The following is a 12,449-nucleotide window of genomic DNA, read 5'->3' as shown; positions in this document are numbered from 1 at the left end:
TCACTGCTGTTCATGGGTGATGGGCAGTGCAACCACTGGATGACGGATGTCAAAGTCGCCTCCCTCTATAATAGCCACGTCTGCCACCTCACTCCAGAGAGCTGATGCAGTTACCGAGGCGGAAAAAACGCAAGACATTGGGTAACATTTCATTTCTGGGCGGGTCAACAGAAAGACGTTGGACGTGACATGAAATCAAAAATCAGATATCATGGAGGCGATCAAAATAATACAAGCTGCTCTTTGTCCACTCTGCTGTGTGGCTGCTGTTTTATCAGCAGGCCGTGAGTGCCTGACTTCTCCGCTTCTATTATCTCCCTCTTTGCACAAGACGACCCATTCGGCATCCGTCACGAGTGAGGCTGAGTGCTTCCCGTTTGGAAAAAAACAAAATAAAAAATGCACACTCCGGCCAACCACTTACTCTGTGGTTATCTTCAAATGTCAGATGGCGAAGCCCATCACGGTCAGGCTGGAACATGTTGAGCAGAACAGCTTTTGAAGGACTTCACTTCCTGATCCGGCGGATCTCGCAGAGATCCAGCAATGCTGGGAAAAATAACACTGACTTCTAGACGGCCTCTGAAATTACGTTGTTATGACAAGCGATCAGCTGAATCTCCTCCTATTTGTCTGAAATGATCACATGAATACGTGCCTTGTGAAAGAGCCAACTTCCATTCGAGCAGCCACCCCTGACAATTTTCTAATGCGAGCCGTATCTTTAGCGTTTCCTGCCTCTATACGTGGTCTAGCAGAGAGACGGGAGGCAGCGGGAAGCAGGAAAGGGAGTTGCCCTGAGGGGAATGCCAACAAAGGCCCGGCATTAGAGTAGCGCGATCAGGACGGGCACGATAGCGACACATTCACTAATGATCAAGTCTTAGCTGGCGGTGCTGGAGATGAGTAGATGTGAGTGATATCACTGGCAGCGGAGCAGTACGCTCCCAAGGGCGTGGCTCTACGTAGAATCACTCTGTAATTACAAATCCTCCCCTCTGCTTCACCCGAACAGGTGACACCTTTTGTCTTTAGTTGTGTCTGTTAACAAACATTGAGGTTCTCTTCCAATTTCCCCATGCAATGGCACTTACATGCTACAGCACTTGGTTGTAGAGACAAAAATTGAGGTGAATATGTTTCACAAGAAAAAAATCAATACTTCTTTCAGATGTTGGATACTAGAACCGCACAACCGTTGCCAGAAAATAATAATAATTTGATCCCATTTTCGCTTCTGAATGGAGTTAGATTACTCTTTCTGACGACGATGTATTTTAAATGAGACAAAGCATACAAATGATGGCGGTGGTGGAGTGTTTGTATTATCTTGGAGCTACACACTGATGATTGTTGTTTTCAATATGTTGGTGAGATAAAGCCAGAGAATAAGTCACATTTAATCATTTTGATTCTCCCGCTGGAGAGAGAGAGAGCAGCTTGTGAGCCAGCTCGAGCAATAGCTGGAATATGTGATTAAAAAACCCGGGGGTTCGGTCACAGTGTGACTCTCAATCACTCCCGTGAAAAGTTTCGGTCGTACGCCGATGAGACGGTAACTAGAGCCAGGTCGCCGTTGCCATGGTGACCCCCGGCGAGCCCGTGGGCCAGGGACCGGGTGTAGTTGGCTCGTCAGGCCTGGGAGAACCACACCGGGCTGGATCAAAGAGTACCTTTGTTCCCGTGCTCCCCTTTTGGAAAGCAGCGTAACTTTGCAGCTTTTCATTTCAGTGTTCTGTGTCATTTTGTTTCTGTTCAAGCAAAGGAAACACACACATGAGTCAAGCAAGACTTGAGTGAAAACAGGAAAGAGAATAATGTGACTCACGGTAATAAAGGGCATGGAAGCGGCAGGGGAGGAAAGAGATAAGGTATTATTATTAAGATTTTATTTGTACAGGGACAGTTCACATTAATCGACAGCACACATTAATAAAAACATGACTGTAAATGTGACAGTGTTAGCTAAAAAAGCTAATTTTCAACCGTTGTCCCTGGGCACGGTGTTAGAATCGCTGCTGATATCATTATCACCACCTACCAAACAGCTATTTGTAACTGACACAACTTGTCAGAACACGTTCCTCAGGTTTGAACTCCGACATTATTCCATGTCTAACAATTGTCTCTGGATGGCGTTTAACAATCGCTTCCCAAACCTCAGACAGGTCTGCGCAGCTCTTCCACCAAGCTGTTTTTCCACAACAACCCTATATAAGGCCCTCAGCTCTTGCTGATCTACCCAAACACATACAAATATGGGTAGAGCACGTCTGCTCTCCTGTTTATAGCCTCCTCGGGCTCTCTCTGCGATGGAGCTCTCTTGGAGCATTCCAGAGACCCTGTGTTATGCTTTCACAGGGCTGCATTTTGGACGGAGCGGCTCAAAATACATCCAGCCAGTCTGTCTTACGGGCGTTTCATCTCGGGGGCCTCTTATTCCAGAGCACTTTCACAACCTTTGTCTGCTGGCTAGATGGGGTACAAATTTAAAAATGTGCTTTTTGAGCTAAACTCCAATCAGCAGAATGGTGGCGGTGTGTTGTATTCTTGAATCTAAAGGCAACTTGTTGCTTAACTTGTTTATCTTAAGCAACAAAACCCTGACAGCTACAAGACTCTTGGATTTCTCCAAATGTTGATCCTCCCTCCCTCCCGCTCTCTGCTTCGGGTCTGCACCCCCTGCCGCTGTGGAAACCAGATCCTATAAGGGGGAGAGCCCACCCAACTGCAGCTGACCAGCTGGAGTGAGAGTCTGGGAAGCAAAACAGAACTGGAATCACACTGTGTCGCCTTCCACTCAAACTCTAAACCCTCCCTAGTCTCCACAAGCAGAGGCCTGGGCCACAAAATGGAGATTATTGTTCAGCTTGAGTCAGCCTGATAAAAACTGAGCCATGCACTTTTTTCTTTTCTTTTCCTGAGACATAATTCCATGCGGCACAACTACGTGTTTGTCATTTTATGATAATGACGGGAGTGACATTTTGCTTATTACTACACCAAGGTGCCTTTGATGGTGTGTTTCTGCAAGGCATCAAAAAAGCCAGAATGCAGAGACCGTTCCTTCACAGGAATTCTTATTTGTATTGATCACTAAAACACACAAACGCTCATTCTCTCAAGGGCCTTGGCACCTCTAATTTATATGGGATGAATTCATAATGGACAAATCCTTGCCTCTGTTAGCACGATCACAAGCTAAATATAGATTGTAGCCCGCTGCTGCAACGACAACAAGAGGAAAGCTGCGGAATTTATTCAACTCTAACACTTTCTCTTGTGCAACACATGCAAATGCACTCATTAAAAGCCTCAAATTAAACTGGCTGTGAGGATGGGGGAGTTTTGGTGGAGGGGAAGGGGGGTGGGGGGGTCACCAGAATATATTTACCCTAAATTCCCAGCATTACTTAAGGCAGACAGTGAAGGCAGGCCCCTGGCCTCGCCACACGGGACATTAATAAACTCGGCCGCATGCAGGCTAAACTACCAGCACTCTCAAAGAAAAGAAACACTAATGGAGACAGGAAGCAACAACTTCACACTTTACAAGAGCACATGTCCCTTTCACACATGCAACCGCCGCCACCAAGTGATCAACAGACTGAGGGCCACTGGTGACGGACACCCCCCCCCCTCCTCTGACCTGTCAGTCAAAGTGGCGAAAAAGTTCCTCGTTCTTAAGAGGGTATTTCGCAATGGCTCGTTGGGACAGGGAAGTGTAAAATATAATATATCTTTGGTTTGAGGGTAAAGAAACTAAAGACAGGCAATTACTGTGGATCCTTTTGCCAAAAATAGACTTTATCTCGGCTATTATACGCTGCCATTTGTATTCGCAAATCCAGCCCATATTCTATTTCTTTGCTGGCCCGCTGTTTGACCTACGAGAAGGCAGCACAAAAGGAGTATTGACCCAGTATTCCCCCTCACTAGGAGGAACAGGGTATAATTAACTGTAGTGTTAAAGGCACGGTGCCTCTGAGACTGTAAAACAGGGGATGCATACTGAGCAAACTACTTTATCCCGCAGGACTCAGGCCCAATCCATCCAATCCATACTTATTCATTTATTCAGCAGACTCATGGCCTCTGACTCCCTCAGAGATGTCTAACAGGTCAAATGTGGGCTTTCCATCTTCTTCATCTCCAATGAGACATAACATGTGGGGAAGTTAAGGAAAACTGTTTTTCTGCTTTTTTTCTTTCTCTTTTTCTCTCTTCGTGTTTCTGTTCACACAGTGGGGGTTTAGTTATCTGCCACAGAAACAAGGACTAAGATGGCTCAGGCTACATGAAAGAGGTTTATTCTTGTATCCCTACCTGTGACTCAAGTGTTGCTCACTGCAGGTACAGGCTAGGGCACTGACACCAAACATGGCCTCCACAAAGCGTGCCACCAGTGATACAGAGGAGCGGAGCCTCCACCATCTGTTAAGCATCTGCCTGAGCTGTGATTCACACGTATTCACTGTTTTAGGTGTCAGCGGCAAAGACGTGATATGTGTTAGCAATTACTTTTCTGACTGCTTCGCCCTGTCTGCTAGAGCAGAGAAGAACATCGCGGGTAATCTCCCGAGGAAACAAACAAACTCTTCACAAGGAAGTGAATTAGCTTCCTGAGTTCCAATAAATATGTCAGTCAAATGTTAGCACGCTAGCACGCTGAACCAAACTAAGATGGTGAACGTGGTTACCTTGATACCTGCTAAACAGCTAGCATCCTGGCAAAGTCATTGTGATCGTGTAGGCATGCTGGTGTTAGCATTCAGCCGCTAGCACGGCTAACTCTTTGAGCTGATTTTGTCGAACCAACATCCACAAACCGAAAAATATTTTTTTAGTTACATTGATAAATGGAACAAAGACAATCCTCACATTTGGTTTGCTGGCCTGGAACCAGCAAATGTTTGACATTGTTGCTTGGCAATCATTTATAAACCACCAATTAGCACTATCAAATTGATTTCCCAAATTAATTTATTCCCCACAACTGGCGTGTTTTTTAAATTAATGCCGGGCACGAATGCAGACACACCAGACACGTTTTCTGGAACAGTTTTGTTCCGAGTGACAAAAACAACCCGATATGCAGCACGCCTGCTACTATGGCAGTGAAAACAATGACTTAACAGAGGAACAGACTGAAATAACCCTTCTGTCTGTCCTTTGGTTGCCCAGACTTCCTGTTTGACAAAACTAAATCCCTGTTGATGCTGGGCTTTCCGCCCTGGTTCTCTCTGTTTCCGTCTCACTCTTTCTTTTTTCTGTCTTTGTGGCTGATCCCAGGTCCACTCTTTGGGTCACTGGGTACTGGCCCAATCCATTTATTTTCTTTTTCTTCATGACAGACACACCCACTGCAAGGAGGAGGAGAGTGAGGGAAGGAGATGGCGAAGGAGGGAGGAAGGACACAGAGGGGTGGACAGACAACAGAATTAGGTGAAAAGTGAAACATGGCTGGAATAGAAAGTTAAAGAGTGAGAGCATTGGAAATAATACTGTAACCCGAAAGGCTAGAAAAAGGACAGGGGGGGGCGGGGGGTGAGATAGAGGGTGTTCGAGAGAATACACTGCCTGCGGTGCAGAGGCTTCGTTTCACCGCTCTGACTCCAAACACCCTTGTGGTGATGTTGGTGGGGGTTTAAGGAACTGTATGTTGAGCAGAAAATAGCTGCCAGGCTCAATGAGCTCATTACAGTGTTGCAAAAGGGGTCTGCACTGTAGGTGATCAATCAACCCGGAGGAAGAGACGTCCACTTTATAACCATCAGTGGCCGGAAACGCGAGCGATGAAGAGCAAGATAGCGTTCCAAAAAAAAACAAAAACATGACACAAGACTCGTGTCCGTAGTGAAAAGGGTCTCAAACATATGGGCCAGTGCTATCTCATTAGCTTTATGCAATGCCTACATGGCAGATGAGACAGTGTAGTCCATCATCGTCACATCAAACTGGCAGGCCTTTGAGGAGGAAGGAATACAGATAGGTTTTGGGGAGTAAAAGGATAAAAAGGCGTGTCGGGGAATATTTATCCATCGCTGCGGAAATGTCTCGCGATCCGACATGACTGACAAGAGACGCTGCCCCAGACAGAATATTCCCCCCCCGGGACACATGAGCTCTTCATCCCGAAGCCTTCCTCGTGCGGATGCGGATTTCATTTGGTTGTACCTCTCGAAAATGAGTGCTGATAGTGAGAGGGGAGTGGAAGCACACATTCTGGGACTGGGCGGGATCCAGCTGGCAAGAGCTCACAAAGCCGACACAAGGACAAAGCTCCCGGCTGTGTTGGTATGGCTCTCGAACAGGACAACACGCTCCTGTGCCAAATAGCCCTCGGCAACATAGCCAAAATAAAGCCAAAATAGCAGCCCATCTGTAATTTATTTCCATGTCTTTAAATGTAAAGCGGTTCGAGGCATAAACGCATGTCAAATAAATTGCGAGTTTGTCATCTCCCTCTGAAAGACCTTACGTTGGGACGTCACAAAGCAGAGATGCATGGGGAAGAAAACCCACATTTTTCTCATCTCATTTCATCAAAGGACTGTCAGAACCCAGGGGTAATATTGAATGGAATAGTCATTAAATGTCTCTAATCAATAAAACATGCTTTTAGCCCATCCCGGAGCATTGGAAATTCCTGCTAAAACTGTAAAGAGTTCTCGGCACTTCTCCCAACAATGACAGACAAAATTAGACTGTATGGATTCCCTGCTGAGAATGCCAAAACCTTATGGCAGTATGGCAGTGATATGCTGTGTTGGGCTCGTTATAAACTTCTTCTTTTTTTCTCCACATCCCTTCGGGACAGAAACCGTATGCAGTAGGTCTGCACCTCCTCTGAAACTGCAGAAGTCCTCTGACCTGCACCATACAAACTGCCCCAACAAACTGCCCGAAAGAGGCCAACTGCAGCCCATAATGCATCATATTGTTTGTCCTGTTATTTTCGCCTTCAATTTGAAGGACGCGGCGGTTCAGCACCTTCTCAATAAAAACAAATATAGCATTTCTCCTGCAGCCTTGCGCAGCTATATCTCCTGACATTTTTATCAAGAGCTCAAGTGATCTCAGTCCATTTGACATTCTCCGCGGGTCAAGGAAATATCTCTTAGAGATTTAAATCATATTTTGGAACAATGCTTTATCACTGCCTCTCCTAATGTGACTTGTGTTGTTATTTGGACTTCACATGCTGCAAATCAACCTTTGGAAACTCGGTTTCGGGGATCACAGCAGTTGTATTTGATTGATTGGCTTGAAAATGGCACCGGGTGTAGAAACTGGGTCCAAATTTGCAATTTGTGCCACCAACTGGACATCACCAAAACTTCAGAGCCCTCCATAAAAAATGGTATATAATGACATCAGATCAGTGCACAGTGAAGAAATTGCTATTTTAACGTGCCTTTGAATTTAGCTCTGGCTCTAGCACAGACAGCAATTTAAAGCACTCTCTTTTAGAAATCTGGCATCCAGCCGTGACTGTCTCCTTTTTTCGGCACGGTGTTCTTCCCCCAACTCCAACTGCACCGCCGTCATTTCAGAAAGTCACATTTTAAGTTTGTTTCCAGAAATATTATTGTGTTATTATTGTGTATTATTATTGTGCTAATAAGTGAAAATAGCAACTCAGTATTACAAAAAGCTCCCCCACGCTCCCATCACTATCCCTTATAGTTAATTGGGGATGGAGCAGACCCGTCGTCCACTCCCGGAGCCTGTCAAAGTGTCAGTCATCGGGAGGCGATCAAATAGCAAAGAATGTCAAAACAAAATCACCTGTCAGGCGCAGAGAGGAAAGAGAGGAAATAAACAGCGAAAAAGACACCAAAGAATAAATCAAAGGCAGCTTATTGTGCCGAGGGGAGATAAAAAGTACTTAAAAAGGTACACTGAGGTCTTGTATCGAGCCCGTGGAAAACAAACGTTAAACAGCTTTCCCTCCCGCTGTGCATGAGGAACCCGAAAGACAAGGCGAGGCTCTGCAGGGGGTGGATCAAAATCCCTAACAACCAAATCCAAGTCAAAAATCTTTTAAAGTCTGAACCTCCCGTCTGTGCCACAGCAGCTCGGATTTCGCACCGCTGCATAACTAAGACAAGAAATTACCGCACAGGCGGTTGTTTAGTGTAAGCAGTGCAGAGTGCTCAGGCCTTTGATTTATGAGCCAGAACCGTCTCATAGTCTCATACTCAGACCGAAGCGCTCTGGCCCGGAGAGGACATTTGGGCCTTTGCCATAAGCAATTAACCAAGCTCTGGAGCAACTTGCCCACAAGTGAACCGGGAGAAAGCAGCATTACAAGAGGTAAACAACAACAACAACGACGAGAAACAATAACAGTTATTGTTAAAAGGTATACTCTTTCAGGTCCGGGGCTGCAGCTCGTGAGGTAAAGCGCTGATAAATCCTTTCTGCTCTAATCTAATCCCTGGGATTGAGATAAATTACAGGAAGATATTAAAGTGGATGTTTTCCTCGTGGCGGCCCAGAGGCCCCCGGCCTCTCTGGTAAGACACTCTTCATTAGTGGCCGACAATAGGAGCAGAGGAAACACAAAAGGAGGAAGACACCGGCATCACACGGTGAACCACGGGGCTCTTTTACATCTGGCCAATGCAAAATGCCAACTGTTCCTCCTCGTTTACTTCCTGTCACTGTTCCCGCTAATCGCTGAGATTTGATCACATCTCTCGGCACACATTTCGGTATGCCCCCCCCCCCCTCCCCCAGGCATTTCTCAGCGAGATTCCCGGTTAATAACAAGTGAATGCAGAATGTTTCAATGAAATGAAATTAAATTTATTTATAGAGCGCTTTTCACAGACATGACATCACAAAGTGCTTAACAGCAGAAATTTAAAAGCATAAAAAACCACAATGTGACCCCAGGGTCAATAAATTACATACACAGAATAAAATAAAATAAAATAAAATAAAAAATAAATGATCAGGTCAATGATCAGGACTTTCTTTTTCTTCTTCTCTCTCCCAATGCACCCTGACATTTGTGCACTCTTCGCGAGCGTTGGAAGACAATGCACGGAGCGGCCCACTGAGCTTCCCAATTGTGTCACTTCCAATTAGCCCTTCTGAGACATCTCTGCCCTTTGGCTCGCCAGAATTCAAGTTAAGAAAGAACCGAGCGGTGCCCCTTTATTGGACCCCGCCTTCCTTCGCTCTCCCCTCCATCTCAATTCACGCCGGTGCTGGATTTGTTAGTCAACGAAAAGAGAGAAACTGCAAGAAAGACAGACAGGGACTTTTTAAAAAAAATTTTATCCTATAACCAAAAATAGCATCTTGCTGTAATACTCTATGTATGGGGTTGCTTGGAGCTTAAAAGGAGCTTTCCTTACATAAAAGTGCACATTTCTGAATTAGCCAACCAGCCGTCACCTTCATCATCCTCCATATTATACATCATTAATACTGACGTTCCAAATCAGCTAAGAACTAGGACATAACACGTTGTGGTGGCCCTCTGCAGATTTATCCTTCTGGGGAAAAAAAACCTGGCAGCTCTGTCAAATCTGCAGGCAACCTGCTTTTCTGTCACATCACTTTTTTAAAGCCCGGCTGAAGTGACGGGGATTGCAAACAGCAGAGTGGTGAGCCACAGTATGCGAGCAAACGTTTTATGAGTTAATGAGAGGGCCGGAGCACCGCAGCTGCCTTCGCTCAGACGTCACGTCCCCGGGAGAACACGCCAAAAACACATCAACAAAGCTGGTGCCGTGCGGAGCCGCATACACTTATTGCAATCAAACACACACACAAAAAGGCATTTTCCATGGCTTCAGCGTGGACAGGACTCCATTTGTACAGAGAGAAAGAGAAAGGGCGTGGGTTTCTTTTCAACTCCAAAGGATCAAAACCAGAACAGAAAACCCAAGCTGACATATTTTGGGCACGTTGGCTCGGTTTTCAATCATTTCATCAGTCGAACTAAAAAAACGAAAGATCTGAATTGATGCCAAAATCTGCCGCACATAAGAGCATAAGTAAAAATAGTCCATGCTTTCTTAAATGAGACCAAAGACACATCTTTGGCACCAACACACTTGATGTGAAATCAACAATTCGCTTTGTAAATGTGTTATATTTCTTTCAAATATTGACTCGGAATGCAGAATCGTGCGTGCTATGTTTAAACTGCAGTCAGGAGTTAAGAAATGTAAACTGACCCAATGTCTTCAACCGGGCTCCATTTCTTGTGGAGCCAAGTGTCTGAGGAAACGACAGCTTCTCTGGGCTAACCGCAGGTTTGTTGGCCAAGAAAACGGGAGCCCGAGGTGAAATGTTCACGGTTATTAAGATTTCTATGCATCCTTGTTCCCTCGTGAATGTGATCTTGTGTTCCTGAACAAATCACGTTTGATGAGAAGTTAATCACAACCATTAAAACCCTCACAGTTCTCTGTCAGCATCTTAGGAGTTACATAGAATCGTTCAGTGCAAAGCAAAGCCATCACGACACATGTGATCTTGATAGCCCCCATATCGCCACGTAATTCTAACCAGAGCCTTGGCTCTGCACACCCACAGTCGGATGATAATCACCCACTAGTGGTGGGGGAACACAAACACAGAAACATAAACTCACCTCCAACAAACTGAATGCCGCCGGCGACGCGGCCGATCGTACGTGAGATGAGGTCGGAGATGCAGCAGCCCATGAGAGCTGTGAGGGCCACCAGCAGGAGGAGGCCGCAGCCCACGCCCGTCACCACCGTGCAGATCCTCCACTCCAGGCTGGGGATGCCGAGGAAGGAGGCGTAGCGGCCGCACTGCTCCAGCATCACCGTGGCCTGCCTCTCCTCGTCCCTCACCGGGTAGGAGCAGCGGCGGAACGTGCCGAAGGACACCGGCTTGTCCATCTGTGTCCCCAGCAGCCAGTAGGGCATGAAGAAGCCGACGCAGGAGGCGGCAGCGCACAGCAGGGACAGCAGGGCCCAGATAACGCCTGTGCATGTGAGACTAGACGCCATGGTAAACAAGCCTGCGAGCGGTTCACACAGACACTGAACTAACAGCAGTTATATGAGCAGTCGCAGTGTGGTAGGGAAGCCTCGCGGTGAGCATTTATCACTAGCAGCCTTCACCTTCTCAGTGACTCCCGGTCCCTGTCAGGAGGAAGAGACACAGAGAAGACAAAACAAAAAAGTCATCTGTGGGAACAAGTTGTTGGCTTTTGGAATAATCTTATTCTTTTTTTTATTTTTTTCAAAGATTTTTCCTAAATGATGAAGTAAGCAGATAAGTAGACTAAACAAAACGGGGCTTTGTTTAATAAGAGGCACAGTTATTCAATATCTTCAATACGATTCAGAAACACAATTCATCACAATTGAATGTGTTGTAATTACATTGAATGTGTTGTAATTCAGTTATCCACACATGACATATATTGCACTTCTGTCCATCCTCCTCTGTTGCTCTCCCTAAGGTTTCTTCCTCTTTTCTCCCCGTTAAAGGGTTTTTTTTGGGGGAGTTTTTCCTGTTCCGATGTGAGGGTTCCGGGACAAGAGGATGTCAAATGTGTACATATTGTAAAGCCCTCTGAGGCAAATTTGTAATTTGTGATTTTGGGCTATAAAAAAATGTATTGAATTGAATCAATTACCAAACTCAAGTATGATAAGATGAGATGAACAGTTATTCTCTGTTTCCTTTATAATCACACAGGAATGCAGTTAGTTCACAAAATTCCGCACCTTTAAGGCAGCCCTGAATACGCATAATAGCAACCAGTACATCCCAACAGGTAGCCTATGAATGGAACATTATCAGGTGGGGCTACACTGTGAATTTAGTTTCATTTTCAAAACAACGTTATCTCTCCTACAGAACAGCAATATCATTCATATAATAAACTTTACTACGATAGTATACACATATCAGAGCGAAACTATAACAACTGTGGGACTATAATAACATATGCAATACCCATTAAGTGCAACAGTAACCGGACCTGGAGTTGAGGAAACACTCCCTGCAGAAGCAGCGACTACAGGAACATACATCGCAGTGATTTTTCGTGAGGGGTGACCTCGCGGGACACGCTGTATTATCGCAGTGCTCACACCGCCGGAATGTAAATCATGAAAACAAGAATAAAGAAAAGGGAAAAAGACCGCTTACATGTTGGGAGACCTCCGGAATAAAGGTGCGCTCGGTGTCCACTGAGAGGTTATTCCCATCCGCTGACTCCAGCTGTGTTGGGTCTCAAAGCAAACTTTTCTCCAGTCGAGGAAAAGAGAAGGGGAATTATGCGTTCGACCGAAGAATGTTAATCCTCCCACCTTCCAAAAAAAAAAGTGACCGCAGAATCAGTTCACAAATCACTTCCTCCTCATCAATATATTTAACCGAGTTCAATTATTCACTCCCGTGCGGTGCAGAAACGTGCAGCGCTGACTGACTGAACTCCCCGT

General features: G+C 45.6%; 1 protein-coding gene across 1 annotated transcript in view; it reads right to left on the bottom strand.

Annotated features, from left to right (window-relative positions):
- LOC306780319 (LHFPL tetraspan subfamily member 6 protein) overlaps positions 1-12,449 on the bottom strand; it is a 39,563-nt gene extending 27,114 nt beyond the window's left edge. The window contains exons 1-2 of the mRNA XM_079272646.1: positions 12,157-12,449; positions 10,619-11,138 (exon numbers count right to left, since the gene is read on the bottom strand). Coding sequence (XP_079128772.1) covers positions 10,619-11,003 — 385 coding nt within the window. The 5' untranslated portion in view covers positions 11,004-11,138; positions 12,157-12,449. The remainder of the gene's footprint in view (positions 1-10,618; positions 11,139-12,156) is intronic.

The sequence above is a fragment of the Melanostigma gelatinosum genome (assembly GCF_949748355.1).
Source record: "Melanostigma gelatinosum genome assembly, chromosome: 7".
NCBI classification, from domain to species: domain Eukaryota; kingdom Metazoa; phylum Chordata; class Actinopteri; order Perciformes; family Zoarcidae; genus Melanostigma; species Melanostigma gelatinosum.
This window is presented reverse-complemented; position numbering and strand designations above follow the sequence as displayed.